The sequence below is a fragment of the Sarcophilus harrisii genome, chromosome 4 (assembly GCF_902635505.1).
Source record: "Sarcophilus harrisii chromosome 4, mSarHar1.11, whole genome shotgun sequence".
Lineage (NCBI taxonomy): Eukaryota > Metazoa > Chordata > Mammalia > Dasyuromorphia > Dasyuridae > Sarcophilus > Sarcophilus harrisii.
Window position 1 is genome coordinate 41,558,331 of NC_045429.1, and position 19,981 is coordinate 41,578,311.

Consider the following 19,981-nt stretch of genomic DNA (forward strand, 5'->3'; position numbering starts at 1 on the left):
CATGCCTACATTAATGTTATCCATTTGGGAATGCCAAATCTAGGAGAGCAAGAAGTATGTCTTACATATGCCTGACATAGAGCTGTGCTTGAAAAAAGATCATTTGGGGATAAGAAAATGATTAAGGGCAGTGTCAGGAAAACTACTTCAAAATTATGGTCAAAATAGGGAACACATCTTTTTCCTTCCTCAGGGAGAGAAATAATTTAGGCTGTGTGCCTTAAGCGATACACAGAATGATTATTAGTCCTAACCATAAGTATCTTAAGGTTTACAAATAATTCCCCTTACCAGAAGCAATCCTATTGGGCAAATGATATCAGTATTATGAAATTGACAAATACTTCTAAAAATTATCGTGTGAAGTCTACATTTGGATGTTTACTTTGGGGCTCTACTATCTGGAACTGGAACATCAATCATTTATTTTCAATTACTGAAGTTGAGAAGAGAGAAGTAGGCTTACTTTTCTCTGAAAAATGGCAATCCAGTCAATGGCAGAAAACCAACGGTGGTGCTTGATGTCACCAACACCATTCTTCAGGTTCCCGAAACGCTTAGTCAGGTCAACCTGGAGCAGGTTCCTCAGAAGGTCCTTGAGTTCGGAGCTGAAGTGGGAGGGGAAACGGACCTACACACAGACAGACACCCACATGTTGAAATACCTATTCTATACTTTTCCCTAGATTTTGTCCCTTGCCAACATTTCTTCCCCATAGGTTGTATAAATTAAGACATACAGTGATGACCTCCAATCTACCCCTGAAATAGTGTTCTGCAAATGCAGTATTGCAATATAAAAGTACCCATTGTCCTTCTCTGATTCCCTCATGTCATCGTATTATTGCAGAGTAATGAAGTGACTGGTGGAGCATGACTGATTCAGTGGCAGATTCATTGACTAGACTGGTCAATCAATCAACTGGATCTGGGAATTTGCTGAATTTTTTATTAAGGTGAATTCTTCTTTTAAATTATACCTTGGGAATTCATCAATGGTGAGTGGGGCTGAGTGGAAGGAATGGGATAACCATCTCTGCTCACCTTTCCGGAAATGATCTTTTCGTAGATCTGGATGGGCTGGTCAGCAAAGAAGGGAGGATAACCAGCGGTCATCTCATAGATCAGCACTCCCAGGGCCCACCAGTCCACGGCCTTGTTGTATCCCTGAGATAAACCAGTATTGAAGGTTAATTACTGTTTCATTTCCTAAAATCAAAGGGAGTCTGGGGGGAAGTTAATGATTGTATAATGATCTTCAAGCACATGAAAGAGTATCATAGCAGTTACTAAGCAACTATTGAGGGCAGGAGAGGAAATGGGTTTAAACTATAACAGAACAAATTCAGGTTAAATAAAGGAGAGAACTTTGGAAACTAATGGCTGGTAAAAAATTGGTACAGGCTTTTAAAGAAACTTGTAAAATGTTTACCAAAGAACAGCAATAGCCAATCTCAAAAATATGCTGTTCCTCCTGCAGGCTGGGAGATGGACCAAATGACCTCTTAAAAGGCAGCATGATATAATGGGAAAAAACCCAATGGATTTGGAGTCAAAAGACTTGAATTTGAGTCCCAGCTCCACCATTTACTAACTATATGACCATGAAAAAGTCATTTTGCCTCACTGAGACTCAGTTTCCTCATCTATGAAAACAGGATAATAATATATGCCCTACCTACCTCACAAGATTGTTATGAGGAGCAAATAAGAGAAGGTATATAAAGTGTTCTTTTAGACTTTTATAAAAATTACTTTTGCTGTTGTTAGCATTCTCAGAATATGTATCTTGGGTGTTTTAAGGGATTTACCAAGAGTCTGTCAAACTCAAGGACTGTTACTCTTTTGATAACTCATATCATTATGAATATTATCAGAGACTACCTGGGAAGATTTTCTCAGAATTATGAAAACTATAGGAAGAAAGTGCTAGACTTAGGAGCAAATTGATTACTACCAACTGATAGTAAGGACTTCAAAAATGTCTGGGAAGTGAATGTGTGGCTAAGAAAAGGATGGGAAAAGAAAGTTTGTTTTTCTCGACCATGATTTAAGATACAGGAATGATAATCCCTTTACCAAGACAGAATGCATATAAAGAACACTAGGGAAAAAAAGGCAGGAATTGGGGGGAGGGGGAGGAGGGAGTAGGAATTACCCTAATCCTTCTCCTTTACATCTCCATCAACAGTGATTTTCTTCCTTTGGCAAAGTCCTTTTATTTATTTATATGTTGATTTCCTCCTCCCACTCCTTTCCCAAATAAAATTGAAGAAGAGATTTTACAACTGAGTAGCATTTGAATTGGACCTTAAAGGAAAATCTACAGGTGATTTTTTTTTTTTTTTTTTTTTTGGCTAAGAGTGGAAAATTTTTGACTTTCCTTGCTGATAGCTTTGCAGTGGAAGAGAGAGAAAATGGGAGCTACTAATGTGTATCTGATTCTGCCTAAAAAGAAGAAAATGTTGGTGAAGTGAAAATGACAGAAACCTTGGGAGGAAGAAACAATGCCATTTCAGATGGCATTGAGGAATGTCTGGCACAGTTGTACCAAACCAAATATGTAAAGCAAACATGTTTTGAATAATTCTGGAAAAGAACAGCAAGGATTCTTTGGCCTGAGGTGCCAAAAGGGAAGTCAATTCAAGAGAACTTGTAGGCTTTTCGGAATGAAATCCTGGTGCCCAATAACAAAAGATTACTTCTTGGAAAGAATTAATTACTATAATTATCACAAGGAAAAAAAAGGGAGGGATGCTAAGGAGGACTTGTATAAGGAGTGCAGAGATGATCTCGTTTATAAAGGACAAATCCAAGATATGGAAATTAGTTACATTAATAGTAGAGTTATAAAAAGAAGAATAGGGTAATATTCCTGAAATAGTAGCAAAGAACTTATTGACTGATTCGGGCTAAGATTTGTAAAAACAAATGCTAAAAAAAAACAGGGCTTTTTAGTTTGTGGGAGACAAGAGGTAGATTGATGGAAATATAAGGGCTTCTGCTCAGGGAGAATGATAACAAACAGCAGAAAGAAGGCAGAACTACTCAGTGCTTATTTTGCTCCTTTTTTTTGATGATTTTGACACCGGCCAGGGGAAAACAAATGCAGCTAACAAGTGAATGAAATGCAAGATAAATGAGAAAATGGTAAAAGAGGATATTGCTAAAGTTACCCTCATGGGGTTCAAATGAACTTGCCCATGTGGTTACTGAATCATGATTCAAACCAATTTTGGCAAATTTGGCAAATAAGTGTGCTGCAGGACTTGCATTAATTCAATATTATTCTAGAACATCCTGAGTAATTAAAGTCAAGTTCACTGGCCCAGAGCTTAAAGGATTCATCTTCCTCTTTTTGACAATTAGAACAGAGGACAGTTTGTACATCTCAGAAAGAGATGAGATAATCATTCTAAGCTATCACGGGTTTGTGAAGAACATGTTATATCAAACTAATTTCTTTTTATTATTAGAGAGAGTTACTAGACCAGTAGAACTTTATCACTTGTCTTAGTCAAATCTAGAAATGAGTATGCTAGATATTCAGATATCTGCATATCTGAATTTGGGTAAGGCAGACGGCAAAGTTATTTTGCAATTTCCTTGAGGATCACTGTATAGGGAGATAGATTCAGTAGCGCTCAAATGGCCAACTGCTATTTAGTATCTCTAGGATTGACACAGGGCTTTTTTTTTTTTTTTTTTTTGGCTTGGTTTGGTATCAATGACACAGATAAAAGTACAAGTGGAAGGCTTATTGAATTTGAATATGTTATAAAACTGGGGTTTGGAGCTAGCTAACACAATAGATATTAGATTCAGGATCCAAAAAGGTTTCAGTAGACTTGAATAGTGGGCTGAAGTTATCAAGATGAAATTTAACAGGGATAAATTTTAAAAGGTTCAAAAATTCAGCTATATAATTATAGGATGGAGCAACCTGACTACAAAGCAGTCCATGTAGAAAAAAATAAATTTGAGGTTTAGTATACTGCAAACTCCATGTGAATCAGTAATGTGATGAGGAAACCAAAAAAAGCTTAAGAAATCCTATACATTAATGGCATCCAGAGTGAAGGAGGTATTCTATACTTTGCCTCTCTGCACTCTCTTTTATTTGGGAGCCCATCTGAAGTATTATGTCTGGTTCTAGGTGCTGCATTTTAAGAATGGCATTAACAAGCTAGAATGGGTCCAGAAAGGGCATTCAGGATGGTAACGGAACTCCAAAGCATGCCAAATGAGGATTGGTTGGAGGAACTTGGGGATTTAGCTTGGAGAAGAGAAGATTCAAAGGGTGCATGATTACTTTATTGTAAAATCTCAAGTCTCCACCATTAGGGGTCTGACCTGCCCGTCTTGAATCTGGAGGACAGAACTAGAACCAAGGGATGGAAGTTACAGAGAGGCAGATTTTGACTTAATATAAGGAACAACGTCCTAACAATTAGAGCTACCCAAAAATGGAATTGGCCGTTTCTGTAGGTAATGGTTCTCAGTCAGTGGAGGTCTTCAAGCAGGGGCTGGATGACCACTTGTTGGGGATGTTGTAGATAGAATTTATGCTTGGGTAGCATTTGAACTACATGACCTCAGAGGTCCAACTCTGTAATTCTATCAATTATATGCAAAAGCACTTTGTGTCTCGAAAGCATTATATAAATGTAAGCTATGAAGATTTTGAGCTCCCTCAATCCATTTTCTTCTATATTATTGCCAGGAGCTTCAAACAAAACAGTAGCTCCGGGGCATCAGGGAAATTTGTGGAGTCTCCTTCAGAGTTACTAGAACTTAAGAAGGATCAGTGTGCCAAGGTTACTTAATCACATTTGAAATTTTTGGAAAACAAATGTTTACTGGCGATACCTAATCACCTACATATGGACCTCATGATCATTCACTTATTGAAGTGCATCTTACTCTTATGTTCCACTAAAATGCCATTCTACTACTGCCACATGGGGACAAAGTTATGCCCAGGGGGACATAAGCTCACAGATCCTATCAAGTTCACAAAGCTTTGAAAATTTAGGTCTGGTCTCTCTTGTCTAAGGACTAATCTTGTTAAGTTGGGAGTCATCAGCATGTTGGGAAATGGTGATGAATTTTTGGCCACAGCAACTCTCGAAGACCATCTACTGAGTTATACAGAGGTTGTGATCTGCCTTAGTGAAGGTTAATACCTGCACTAACCAAATCACAAATTCTTTAAGTAATTATGTCACTTTGACATAATTTATGCTCTACTGGCTTCAATTCACACATTAAGGTGTATAATTTAATTTATATCAACATGAAAAAAGTAGAAGAAAATAATTTATGTTTTTAAAGCATTAATGAAGAAACATAAGCATTCAAAATAAAATATCAAAACAATGTGCATTCATAGTAAAGCATATTATCATAGTTCTTATTCACTATGATAATAGATTATTTTAAGTAGAATTTCATCGAAGAAAATAACATAATGAAACAATTTTTATGATAAAGCTACTCACTCATTCGAAATATGAACCACACTGTAATACCATTGTTTGGTTAGCTGGGGGAGTACTCCACAATGAATAATCCTGTACAATGATGCTTTCTCAACAGTCACCTTGCATAATACCTGACTGTGTTGGCAAGTAGCAAGCTGAACTCTTTCCAGCTCTTTTGTTCTGTCATCAAGTATGATATAATTGAATAGATTTATTCAAATCCCTTTTCCTCCTCCCTACAGCCTAAGCTACCTTGAATTAAGGGAAATAAGATGAAAGTAAAAAGGATCATTTTTGGATGTTCGTGCTGCAATGAGCTGTTGGGTGTATTAGAATCCTTCCAGTCAATCTGCAAGTTTTATCCTAATTGTGGGGTTCTTACTGTGTTGAATGATATCCTAATATAACGTTTCATGCATGAATGGCTGTCTATATCTTCAGCTTAACCTGGTAACTTAAATAAATGGGATGAACTGGTGACTAATATGGACCTTTTGTCAATATGTCTATGTTTGGGGTACCTTTTTCCAATGGTTTCCCCATTACTAAAAATAATAAGCACTGGATTATTCATCTGGTTTCACAACCAAGGATTTATTTATATTATTTCCTTAACAACAAGGGTAGCAATTAACTAAAGTTGTAGAAGCAATGGGAGGCCCTAAACAGGAAATTTTTAGTAGTTAATGCAGAAATTGTAGATTTAAATTAGTAAGTTAGAACTAGAAAAATCATAGCAAATGCTTTTTTGTCAATTAATTTTAAAATTATACCGGATTTGAAGAAATTCAGGATGATGGATTGTGTTAGGCTGCTGACCATACAAGATTTCATAATAAAATGTACCTTGCTGAGGATGATCTCAGGAGCCAAGTATTCAGGGGTTCCACAAAGGGTCCAGGTTCTGCCCTTCACCCTTTTGGCGAATCCAAAGTCAGTGACCTATTAAATAAAATGGGGGAAAAAAAGAATCATCTTTTTACTATTTGGGGGTATCACTTATGATAATTCTAATAAATGCTTTCTGGATAAAAAAAACTAATTTCTATATTAATTTGATAATTCATACCAGGATGTATCCATATTTGTCAATCAGAAGATTTTCAGGCTTCAGGTCACGATAGACCAGGTCAAGAGCATGAAGATACTCAAAAGTCAGAACAATCTGGGAGGCATAGAAGCGGGCATGGGGCTCGCTGTAAGGAATGGAAACATGATAGATTCCATAAATATACACATATCTATTGGAATGATTCAATTCAATAAACATGGTTAATATTTATGAAAATTCCTCAATGATAGGATGTCATTTAGGCTGAAAAATTGATGATTGTGGTTGTCTACCTGCTCCTTTGCTACTGGAAAACATCTTTAGATAGTGCTTTTGATATACTTGTCATGGGTTGCTAATCCCTTCTAAGGTCATCAAAAGCATACTGAGTTGGTTTCCTTTGGTTTCTTTTTGTTGCTTGTTTAAACAATATTTTTATGTAATGGATTAAAAGAAAGTGAGCCCAAAGAATAAATTTGAGGGACTTAAGAGTGATATATTGTTTCTCTTATGGTAAATGTGTACTCCTGAATTTAGCCAAATTTGTTTTTTTTGTGAGATATCTTCAAAACTATGGTCACTCACTGAAGATAGAGGGGAGAAGGGAGAAAGAGCTGGATTACCTGAATCGGCCAATCTTTCTCAGGTGGGAAAACATCTCACCACCGGGCACATATTCCATAACCATGTACAGGTTAGAATTGTCCTGTGAGTAAGTGAAAAGAATTTAAGTAACATTAAAAAAAATACTAAACCTAAGTTGTTTCTTGAAAAATATTTTTAGGTTATACTGTTTTCCATTAGGAAAGAACACTTTTACAATCTACTTGACAGGTTAATAATGTGGGAATAGAGTGCTATACTGAAGGCCTCCAAGCTCCCAACATTAGGGCACTCATCCACTTTCTTCTGGGAACTGTTACAAATTCATCCTGGTTTTTCTCAGCTCCCAATATCCATGGGCCTACCTCAACTTAAGGGTATTCTAAACAGCCCCCAAATATGATTGCATGCTAACATGTATGTGTGGGAAAGACCAAGAAAACTAAGTCCAACTATTTATGTTTCCCTGAAAACAAATACTAAAGCAATTTGGTTATTTATTTATTTATTTATTTTTTACTTTAGAAATAGGACAAAAGAAAATGATCACTTTTTTTTTTTTTTGGTTCTTCATTTATTTTTCAGGGGATACAGAGAACTATTTATAAGAGTCAAAACTAGCAGAAAGATATATAGTACTTCATAATTTACTGTGATGAAACCATGTTTCATTCTAGATAATGAAAATGCCACCATAACAATGTAAGAAAAAAATGCCAAAATTTATCAGAAAAAATGTTTCTGTAGCCCCAGAGTTATATATATGGGCAGCCAAGGATTAAGTTGACTATTAAAAAATTAATGAGCAAGATGTTATGTTACTGAGTAAGAGATAGATGAAAGGTGGGGAGATATATACATTTGTATAAATCCATGAACTATTACTAAAAATATCATAGCTTTTGATGAATACAAATATTCAATTTCATAATAACATTTCACAAACAATTTGGTCAATTTGTCCAATTTATCTAGAGAGAATCTAGAAAAATTTCAAATCCTGCATAAAATTATATTTTTTTAAACCATGTTTTAACCATGTACAACACTTGCTACTTTATATTCTCTTCTGGTTGACATTTAGTATTTTGTATATATTTTTTTGACCTTAAGCAAAACTTACCTTGAAAGCATATTCCAGCTTGACCAGGAAAGGAAAATTCACAGCCTGAAGGATCCTTTTCTCATTCAAGGTATGCTCAATCTGCTTCAGCTTAACAACCTTTGGGGGAGGTGTAATGTAAACATTTTCAGAACAAATGTGCAGAATAGCAGAAATAGAATCGTTTTTAAATGGAAGATTTTTCACATAGTGCTAAACTTGGGTTAATGGAAGTCTTGAGAATTTTATCATCATAGCAAGAACACCAATTAAATCAAAATTATTAGACAGCAAATGATCACAGGAGATTAAAAAAAGAATCAGTTGTGATTTGAAAATTGAAATGGTTTCTATTTTTAAATAAATGAAAAATGGTGAGGTGGAAATTGAATAATTTGTCAATTTAATATATATTATGAAGAGTAATAGAATAAGGAAAAAAAAGACCAATTTGTCCATATAGAATAAAAGAGAGGATTGTCTAAAAAATGTCATGTCTTTATGAAGACTAGGTCTTATTGGATTAATTAAACTTCCTCCTGATAGATTTGGTACAGTGAGGAAGGAAATAATTTATTTTGACTTTAGCAAGGTTTGTGATTCTTTCCTACATGACTTGGCAAATCTTGTGTTCACTCTCAAGCCCCATTCTATGCTCAGTGGCAATCTGCCAGGGTGTGACTGGCAGTGGGTGGAAGGTATAGCTCTTAGTGGTGGTGGATATGGAAAGAGCAAGTAAGGGGCGTGGTTAAGGCAAGAGTCATTAGAAACCCCCTCTACCACTACTTCCATCTCTTTCATCAATTAGACATTTGCAAATTGCTCTTTTAATAGCATCTTGCATTTATAGTGTTCCCAACAGGAATGCCTTAACTCTTCCTCCATGCCTAAATTAGTCAGACTCATCACCTACTCATTCCTTCTTCCTTCTGCCACAGAAACAGTGGTATCCTTAACAGTAAACTGAAGCTTTCCTATTCTCTCTAGTTTCTCCCCAAGACCTTGCTCCTGAAGTCATCCTCTGTCTCTTAAATATTTTCAAATGCTAAGATTTCTAATAACCTAAGAAAGCCTTCCTTTGAGCATTCTATTTTTGCATCCACTTAACTCTCTCATCTATCTCTCCATCATTGCTTAATGATTCAAAATTGTCCATATTGATACGTCTGCTTTACCATCCCACTCTTGGCTAATTCTTTGCAATTTGGCCTGCATTCTTACTGGAACATTCTTATAGGAATAGTAATTGTATTTTCACATTTCCAGTGGCATCCTTAACGCCCCCCTCCCTACCCCAGCTCTGATCCTAATTAATTTCTCTGCAGTATTAGACACTATCACTCCCTTCTGTTATACTCTCTCTTCCTACTCTTCCCTAATTTTTCTAAATTTTCCATTTTAGTCTCCTTTACTAGCTTTTTTATCCTTTTAACCTTTTTATGGATCCTTACAGGATTCTTCTAGGTCCTATTTGGCTCTTCTCTCTCTCCCCTGGCATTCATTCACTCCTATGGCTTTACCCAACTCACCTACAAACCCTCCCAGTTCCTCTAAGGAAATAATTCTTAAAATCATAATCTCCAACCCAATGTCTTTCTTGACTATTTATCTATTAACTAGATGAACAACTGGCAATTCAAACTGAACATATCTCAAATTAACCTATCTTTCTTCCCAAATCGCTACCTCATCTGCTTAGTGAGGAAAGTTCAAAGTTCTTGTCTGGCACTCTAGCTCTTCCACAATCTAGTTACATCTTAGTTTTTCCAGCTTCCTTTTGTTCTCCTCTATACATGCTTCATTCTATTAAACTAGACCACTTTCTGTCATCTGTGCTGAGCTTTTTTTAGTCATGTTGTTTTGAGCTTTATTTACCTTGTATCCCTCTTTTCTCTGCTATTACATTCCTACCAATCTTTCAGGACCCAACTGAAATATCATCTTTTCCATGAAACTCTTCTTTATCTCCTGCCAGTAATAGCATTCCCCCTTGAACCTCCCATAGCACTTTATTTCATCTTCCTATAATGTGCTTATCATGTAATGTTGAGAATTATGTTCATCTGTTTGAGTTTTATCTCCTTGGTAGACTGTAATTCCATGAAGGTAAGGGTTATACTTTATTTAAACAATGTTATTTCTTCAGTCTTTATCACAGTACCCTGCATACAGCAGGAATTTAATAAATGTCTGTTAAAGAGAATCAAATAGCGTGCAAGCACACTCAGTGAAAATAAACCAGAAAGCTGGCATTGTCAGATACATGCAGAATTAGTTGGAAAATGGTTCTCCACACTGGTCAAAGGCTTCCAGTCAACCATGGAGTCAGAGGAAAAAACCAAGTTCAACATAAATTTCAAATATATTAGTGTTGTTAGAGAAGAAATGGAACTGATATGAATAAAGAATATTGTATGTAGAAATCATAAAGAAAGTTCTTATTACAATGAAAATGCAAGAAAATAATTGGAATTTTAAATGGCATACACTTCCCATTCCTTTTACTCCATCTTATTTTTCCTATCACTAAACCCCTTCCAAAAAAAAAAAAAAAATTAAATGGAGCCAGACATGATAGGCTTCATCCTGATAAGAGATTTAAAGAAGGCTGAATTTGACTTTAAATTAAAAAAAAAAAATTAGACCCAGGACAGAGAAACAGCAGAAAAATTAGCTGTTATAAGGCTCTGAAAAGGTCTTGGTCCTTAGAAATATTTTTCAAACATTTAGCTTGGGGAATTTTTAGGTATCTGATATAACAGATAAAAAGTAATTTCCAAATTGTGCTCGTTTCTGGGCTCCACGTAGGTATAAGAGAAACAGTCGCAAAGGTTTCAGGCAATTAGGGTGTGGACAATAGTAACTGTCCAATTTATGTGGAAACATATGAAAGGAATTGGAATTGTATGGGCATAAAAAAGAGAAGGCTGAAGCAGTATTTAGTGGGTATGAGTGGTTAGATTACAAAGAAGTCATCTTTGTAATATTATTGATCCAGAAGAACTAAGATTTGTCTTCAGGAGGATTTAGGTTAGAGATAAAGAAAAAAGTTCTTTAAAAATTAAAAAAACTGAAATGAAAATTTTAAAGTTGATCTAATAGTCCCCTAAAATGTCACAAAAAGGGCTATCTTTGAACTAGCAACTTGTGAGTTTCTAATCACAATAGAATGACAATTATGGTCCTATGGTAAGGAATAATTTGCTGTTCCCATGACAATAACAGTGCTAGAAATCCGTGAAACAATTACATGCAGCTCTATGGTTATTACAGGAGAACGTGGTGGGAATAGAGTGCCTTTCTTGAGTCATTTTTTTAAATGATATATTTCCTTAACAAAAGGGAATAGTACAATTCTGTCAAGGGCTCAATTAATTTGAAATCCAAAGAATGTGAAGAACCACAAGTCTGTCACTGCCTTGCTGTGTGACATCTCTCTGGTCAGTAAAAACAGCTTCTCAACAATGACCATGAGAACAACCTTTTAAAAATAGTCTAAGATATTTCTGTTTATGAAAGAGGGGATACAAAAGGGTCTCCCTTTGAAAAATTAGATAAAACCCAACCCTATAAAACACAGATAGCTAAAGTTACATAGAGATAATAAGAATAGAATAAATCATTCCACTTCCATCTAAAAAAATCTTTGAAATTTTTTTAGATATCTAACATCACATTAATCTTCCTTCTAAAATCATAGCATTATGTTCTATTATTGGTACACAAGCCAATGAAATAAACAATAGAATTTATAGTAGAGCCATATTCTAGTCCTATAAAGAAGGATAATATTTCTAGAAAATGGTGAATAAGACAAAAATTATTATGTTCATAGTGGTATATACATATAACATTAAAATATGTATATATCAGTTTATGTATATCTATCATACTAATGGCATATACATATCACTATAACCTTAATGATAGCTGAGATTCATATGGAATTTTTAGGGTTAAGAAGTCTCACATAAAAAGTCTCTCATCTGATACAGTCCATAACCCTGTAGATACTACAGCTATTATTATCCCTACTTTGAGGATGAGGAAATAGGCTTAGGGTGTTTATGACTTTCTTATTGGTCACACAGCCAGTAAGTGTCAGAGTAACTCCATGTTCTACATCCTTTCTTTCATATTGACCACAATATCCTAATCTGTGTCCCATGAAGTGGTATATTTTATTTGCCCTATTAATAAATCCAAATTTTAAGACAACTTATTGTGCATTTGCTATACTAAACTCTGGGTTCAGATATGGACTAGATGGTCTTTGCCATTCCTTCTAACTCTAATCTCCCACCAACTTAGAAAATAATATCTCCTTAAGTTTTCCTGGATACCCTATACTTTGACCATATCACTACATTTTGCAAATCTCTCATGCACTTATCAAGAAATATTTTGAGTTACAGGAACCTTATGAGTTATACCTCCCCATGAAAGCAAGCCCAGAAGAAGGCATGGACACAGTTTCATCTATTGACTTTTCACACCAGGGTTATATAGTGCTCTTTATACAACAGGTCCTAAAATGTTTGTTGAATTCAATGGTTTAATATATTTTCCATTGTTATATCTGTGGCTCTCAAATACATTCCAGGGAGAATGGGCAGAATCTCAGAACACTCCACTTATCAGATATGGGTCCTGGACATCTGAATGATTGTGTCATCATAGACTCGCCCTCCTGGGGGTATTGATTCCCTCTACCATCCTGGGTCCCAAGCTCTTAGCAGATAGCAAACATAGCCAAAGTAGATGGGATTTGGGAGGGAAAGGAGATATAAGCAGGCCATAATGATATGCTTCATTCTCTGACCCCATTGGCTATTTTACCAGTAGGATAAATAAAGACTCCACCAATTCAACAAACAATTACCAGGCATTTACTCATGGCAAGGCACTAAATTAAATCCTCAGAATATAAAGATGAAAATGGCAATTGCCCTTGCCTCCAAGTAACTTACAAACACTAAAACGAGTAATATTTGTGTATAAATGAGTAAAATATACCCTGGAATGTGATAAGAGCAAAAGAGAGAGCCAAAAAAAAAAAAAAATGCTACAAAATATTACATCTGGAAGAGGTCTTAGAGACTGTTCAGTGACTATCTTGTCCAACCTCTTCAATTCACAGATAAGGAAATGTAGGCCAAGGGAGATAATTTTGCATGGTGGAGCTCATAGAAGTGGCCACTTAAGAAACTATCATAGAAAGAGAGAGCGAGTGTCCAGGTTGATAGCCCTGCAGTTGACATTTAAGGTTAGAGTAAATCTAGTGAGGACTGTTTTGTTGAAGTTTTAATAAAATGGCAAATTTTGTCTTTGAATCAATCTCTAAAAGACTGTGTGGTCTTTTAATTCTAAGTCTCCTCCTACAGAGGTAAACCAGTTTTGAAGCAATGATAAGCATCACTGGTCAGATAAAAATTTTTGCAATTCAGTTGAATCTGTATTTTCTTGCCATCTGTCCCTTTCTACCAATTCCCTATAGTTTTTGCATTAGAGAAGAAAACTGGTAAAGAAACCCATTCCCATTTTGAGCTAATTAATTCTTTGGATGTTTTTCCTTCTATCAAGCCTAGTTCTAGCTATCAGTATCTTCTACCATTAATTTTAGCTCTATTCTCTAGCCAAAAAGGAAAAATCTAACCTCTTTTCCTTATAACATTCCATTAGCTACTTGAAAACAGCTACATCCACCCCCTCCCTCCAAAAAATCTTTTCTTCTCCATCTTAAACATCCCCAGGTAATTAGTATTTTTCTATTTAAGCATACTCTTAGGGTAATTGGGACAATCTCAGAATACCCCGCTTGTTTTATCTATCTATCGATCATGCACATTAGAATTATAACCTCACCATAAATTTCCTTTTTTGAAGAATTGATTTCTACTCTGTGAAAATAATATAATGGAATAATTCTTTAAAGTGAATAAATTCTGTGATGAATCAGTCCAGAATTGAATCAATTTACATTATACAGGAAAACAAACAAACAAACAAAACATACCCTTAATTTCACGTCTTTCTCAAGCGAAACAACTAAAATCTTAAGGTTTTCTGGTTTTCGGGGGTATCTGCCCTGATTCTCTGTCCTCCAGATCCCCAAGGTTATTTGACCCAGCAATTCACCCTTTCAAACCCTGAGTTTGCTATCTTCTCTGCAGCTGACCCCCTTTCACCCAATTAGAATTTCTTGAGAGCAGAGATTATCTTGCTTTGGATTCCCAGTGTGTTTAACATAGCACTAGGCATACAATAAATACTTAATAAAGATTTTTCCATTCATTCATTTATTCTAATAGTCTTCCTTAAGAATCAAATCATAGGATCACAGATTTAGAGCTGGAAGGAACTTAAAGATCATCCATCTAGTCCAATCCCCTCATTTTACAGATGAGAAAACTGAGGCCCAGTGATTTAAGTGACTTGCCCATTACATGGGTTTTATTGTAGCAGAGCTGAGGTATGAGTCCTCTGCTCCCAAATCCAGCCCCCTTTGCACAGAACCAGACCCTACTCCTGAAATAAATAAAAACAAACAAACAAACAACAATAAAAAAAGAAAAACGAAACAAGTAAAAAACAGAAGTCAATAACAAAATAAAAAATCTCCCCTCAAAAAGGAAAAAAAACAACAACCTTCAAAACGATCAAAGTCAATTTATTGGGCACATGCTAGGGAACTTCTTAACTTTCAAGGGTATATATTAGATCATGTACATATGTGCATATGTTAGTGAAACAGCACATATGCTTGGGAATGGTCTCCTTCAGAAAAGCCTCTCTCTGTTTGCCTCCATCCCTCCCTTTTTCCCTCCCACTTTCCCCCCTCCCTCTCAAAAAACACATAAGCATGCACACACACGCACACACACACCAAAAACTTATTAGTGTTTTAGAATTCTACTTTCAGTGACATCATTTCTTGGCCAGGAAAGTTCAGGTTAAATATAAATTTATTAAGCAAATATATCAAGGTAAGGATTCCAAGCTTCTCAAATGGCACATTCATAAGAACATACTCTAGCTTAATTCTTAAATAAAATTTGAATGAACTAACTTACTTTTTCCTGCTGTGTTTGTGGAGCACATTTGCCTTGTCTAGTGCAAGTATTCTCTACCAGAGTCTTCTCTTTCTGCCCAGGAAGCAAAAACCAAACCAGAATGCAAAGGTACCTCACACAGTGAACCCAAACAAGAGGCACAGCAAATCATGTTCATTTACAGTCTTTACCAATATACAGCAGGGGACCTGGATAGAATGACTTGGGGGTCTAGAACTGTGATTATACTGGTATAGGGAACTCCCGGGGAAGAATTTTCTTTGCCAGTGTAGATTAGCACATGTCTCAGAGTTGCCGACAGTGCAATGAAAATGTGCCTCTTGCCCTGAGATCACTTAGCCAGGAAGGGACTGAGGCTGGACAGTAGATAGATTAATCCTTGAAGAATGATTCCTGATTATTTAAGAAACATTTCAAGCTGGAGGAATTTGTGATTTGCTGGCAATGTATTTAGGAACCCAACTTCAACTCCTCAGTATGAAGTAGCATCAGAATAGGATTTTTAGTGGAGACTCAGAATATACATGAAAATACTTGAGTGTGTGTTCCATGTCTCCAGTTAATCTGAAATTTTTTCAATCTCTTTGCAAATTCCCCATGGTAATGATGTTAACGGTCTACACATTGCCAACTGTCCATAAATGGATTCTTCATGTCTATGACTCTTAGAAGCCAAAATTCATAAGATTGTGGTACTAGAACTTGGCTTTTCCCTGGGCTAATGGACTTGAAGTCATTCAGTTTCTTTTTATTTCAGAGGGTTACTGGAATTCTGCCAAAGACAGCTAACACAAGGTTCCACCCTGAGTGTTTGGATAAGAAAACTACAGAAATCCTGTTTACTCTAAGTGCCCAGTGGGCAGAATTTGTTGAACAAAAAGAGAAGCATCCAAAGAGGAGCTTTTCCATTTATGGTTTCTCATATAAACTATGCTTTCTGCTTTGGACCACGAAGGCAGATATATGTGTTATTACTGAGCTGAACATGTAAAGAGGGCCTTTCAATATATAAGCCTACAAATTCTAAATGACATCAATTTAAGTCTAAGTTTTAGCGTACTGGTTAGAGGGTCCTCACCTTGGAATCAGGAAGACTTTGATATCTATTAGCTATGTGGCTAGAGGTAAGTCACTTACTTCTTGGGGCCTTGAGGCAATTCTTAAAATTGCAGAAGAGGTACTGATTTACATTGGTAAAGAAAAATGCCTAACTGGAGTTCCCCAAATGAATGAAATCACAAATCAAATTAAAAAACAAATGCAGTTTTTTCTTTAGACACAAACAGGCTAATATTTGTTATACTATTCATTCCCCTCTTAAAGTAATATAAGATTGTCACCCTCCTAGGATGACAAAGTCAAATATATGAAGGGCTAGATTTTCAAAATACATCAATTTAAGGGGAGCTTGCTAGCTGTTTATAAAAGGATTCCCCATGAGAATTAATTACTTATATATATTGAGTTCCCAATTTTACTGAAAATATAATTCCATTTATGCAATATTTTAGAAAATCCCATCTATTATATAAAGAAAGGCATATCTCTTCAGTAATCTAATGAAAGTTAGGAAAATGATTCTAAAATCCCCCAATTTCCAGTCATTTGCCTAATGCAAACTAACATTAAGAAAAAAACAACCAATATCCAATGACATTTAAAAGGAAACCAGCTCAAATGTTTTGAATAATCTTGACAATGAACTACCATAAATTTTTCCAAAAGGAAAAAGTAGCAATATCATCAAATCATCAACTTAATCAATTTGAACTTTAGCCAGATGAAACATATATCCAAATCTAGACTGAAAAATTAAGACTAAAAGAATAAAAGAAATAGAAAAAACTCATATCAATCTGGAATCTTTTATGAGAATAAATCACTATTTTTGTATTATTCTGTCCCAGTTCCATATAATATGAAACAGACCAGTTTCTATATGAGGGTCAGATGATATCAAATTATATTCCTCATCAGCTAAGTTGAAAGAGTTCTCTTTCAGGAATCACAACCAACATCTTTTTTCAAAACACTAGTTATTGTCATTTTTCCTTCAAGATTTCTTCTTCTATCCTTAAGTATCATTTTGAGAACTCACCAAATCATAGAATTTGAGGATTAGGAAGGACCTCAGTCATAAAATTCACAAATAGACTTGATTAATAAAGCAAAGCCTCTGAAAGAACCTTGCTTTTCTCCAAGAAGATTCAGTGGAAATGTTTAGCCTATGGAAGAAAAGTCTAAAGGGAAGAAATTGTGATATATTGTTCAAACACTTGAAGTGTGGTCATATATAAAAGGGATTGAGCCTGTCCTAATGGGCCCTGGAGAAATGACCAAGGAGTTCAAGTCACAGGGAGCCAAATTTTGATTCTGTAAAAAGAAACTTCCTAACAATTATAGCTTTCAAAAAACGGAATGGCCTCCTTGTTAAGTAATGACTTTTTTGCCACTGAGGTCTTTAAGTGGAATTTTGAAGCAGAACTAAGGGTTCAACTCAGTTCCATTTCATCTCTGAGATTATATGACACTGACAAATAAATCTGAAAAAAATTTCATCAAATTTAACAAAGCAATCATATCATTATGAGTAGTCTGAGACTTTTTGTAAATTTTGGCAGCAATTATTTAGCATTGTGTCTCAGTATCAGAGGTCTTGACTTCAAGTGATTCTTCTGATCTACTGCAAAGGACCAGAATTTAAGTACTACTTCTGATATATACTAGCTGGGTAATCACGGACAAATCACTTACCTCTCAGTGTCCCAAGCAACTTTCTTTGAGTATAAGCTTCAGGTGAGTTGCAATCTGCATCATTGGAGGGGGTTTCCACATCAGAAGTTCCCCATACTTATAAAACCATGACTCCGGACCCCTTCCCCTAACCCATCCAGAAAAAAAGTAGTTTCTGGAGGGGATTCTTCATGAGTGGGGAGAATATTCCCACCACTGAGTTCATAGCTCCTTGAATGATTAAAGTAGTATAATAAAGTGAAAAAGGATTTGGATTCAGAGTTGGTGACCTGCATTTAGTCCTCGCTCTGCTACTGGCAAATCACTTGGAATCTTTTAGCCTCAGATTCTCCTTTGTAAATACAAAACTGTTGGACTTATATATGATCTATAAGATACCTTTTAGATCTAGCATTCTAATATTCTATTCTAGTCATTGCCAAAGAATAGACATTGCTTACCAATAAGATCGTAGTCTCCATTTACAGGACAACATTGAACAAAAATGTACTTTTCACACATAACATGGTTGTTTCACATTTTCCATACTACTCAAGTTTCACCTCTGCTTTATGTCCCCAAAAGATTTAATACATTGACAATTTTAAATGAAAAAAAAAAACTTCTCAAATGCTTAAAAAAAACACATTTCCCTGCCTTTTTAAAACAGAGTATATTTTAGTACTTCTAAAGATCTGGATTTTCCCATTGAGGATATTCCCTCCACAAATACAAATCACAATCCCTCCATGACTTAACAGAGGATTTCATGAGCTGTTATAACCAAAAATAAATGTAAAATTAGCTATATAGTTTAACATATTACTGACATTAAGACACATTTATCTAAACATTTTTCTTAAATTGACTATTTTGGCAGACAAAACCACACACACAAGCTGTAACCTTTCATGTTGTAATAGGAATTTGTTTTTTAACCAATACTACTAAACAAGAAATGGCATAGAAGACATTTTGCTTAAACTGGGTGTTGGGAGGACACAGTACTAAAATATGTAGCATTATCTCTCTGACAGAGCTTGCTGAGTTCTAAGAACCAAGGTGTTCAACCAGTGATCTTAACTAAAATAATGTTATTCACATCATTGGTGCTGTGGCACCAAAAACTTGATGCTCAAGAGATGCTTCAATTCATGACTAAATAATCCTAATTCTCACGACAACCTCAAGTTCCAAAATTATGGACCTGCATTGGCTAGGGAGATAAAGAGCTATGGGTTATTAGAGTAGGAGGGTTCCACTGGAGCATACTCTTAAATCAAGAAGCCCTCATTTCACACCTCTTTTATTTAGTATATACACATTGAGGTATTGTAATTGTTAGATAAAAGATTTCCTTCTTTCTCAGCTGCTTATCTTGAACCTGGAATAAGAAATGTTGCCTCTATTTCTGGGGTTTTTCCATTAGTTCAACACATGAGGTGTGAGGTATTTGTCTAGGAACTGATTTCTGAATATGAAATATCTTTAAAGCACTTTAGATATGCCCTGTTTTAAGTCCCAAGGAAGTTTAATGTAGTGATGATACTAACATTAGACAATCCATGCTAAATTCAAAATTTTGTATTAAAAAGGGAAACAAAAACATATTTAAATGAAATCATTAAAATAACTGGGTTTTTTTTTTCCCACAGATATACAAACCATCAAAAATTTTCATTTAAATAATGTCATGAAATTGGAAATCAGCAGTAATAAATATATATAAAGATACATTTAGAATCTAAGCTTTCAAAACCCAAGTTTACACTACGGATAACTCATGACAGAATGCACCAACCTTCTGCTTATCAAGGATTTTCATAGCATAATACTGTTCAGTAGCCTTGTGTTTCACAAGCATGACACGTCCAAATGATCCAGTTCCAAGAGTTTTCTTTCTCTCAAAGTCCTCCAGAGCAGCAGTAGTCTATAT

General features: G+C 35.3%; 1 protein-coding gene across 4 annotated transcripts in view; it reads right to left on the reverse strand.

Annotated features, from left to right (window-relative positions):
• Window positions 1-19,981, reverse strand: part of PRKACB (protein kinase cAMP-activated catalytic subunit beta) — a 32,660-nt gene that overhangs the window by 1,429 nt on the left and 11,250 nt on the right. For 2 of the 4 annotated variants that reach the window (XM_031936749.1, XM_031936750.1), the window contains 8 exons: window positions 19,847-19,975; window positions 15,313-15,384; window positions 8,261-8,359; window positions 7,158-7,240; window positions 6,553-6,679; window positions 6,330-6,425; window positions 1,045-1,167; window positions 467-631 (listed from right to left, as the gene is read on the reverse strand). In XM_031936749.1, the coding sequence (XP_031792609.1) occupies window positions 467-631; window positions 1,045-1,167; window positions 6,330-6,425; window positions 6,553-6,679; window positions 7,158-7,240; window positions 8,261-8,359; window positions 15,313-15,384; window positions 19,847-19,975 (894 nt within the window). The remainder of the gene's footprint in view (window positions 1-466; window positions 632-1,044; window positions 1,168-6,329; window positions 6,426-6,552; window positions 6,680-7,157; window positions 7,241-8,260; window positions 8,360-15,312; window positions 15,385-19,846; window positions 19,976-19,981) is intronic. The other 2 variants (XM_023501708.2, XM_031936751.1) reach the window with 1 other exon arrangement.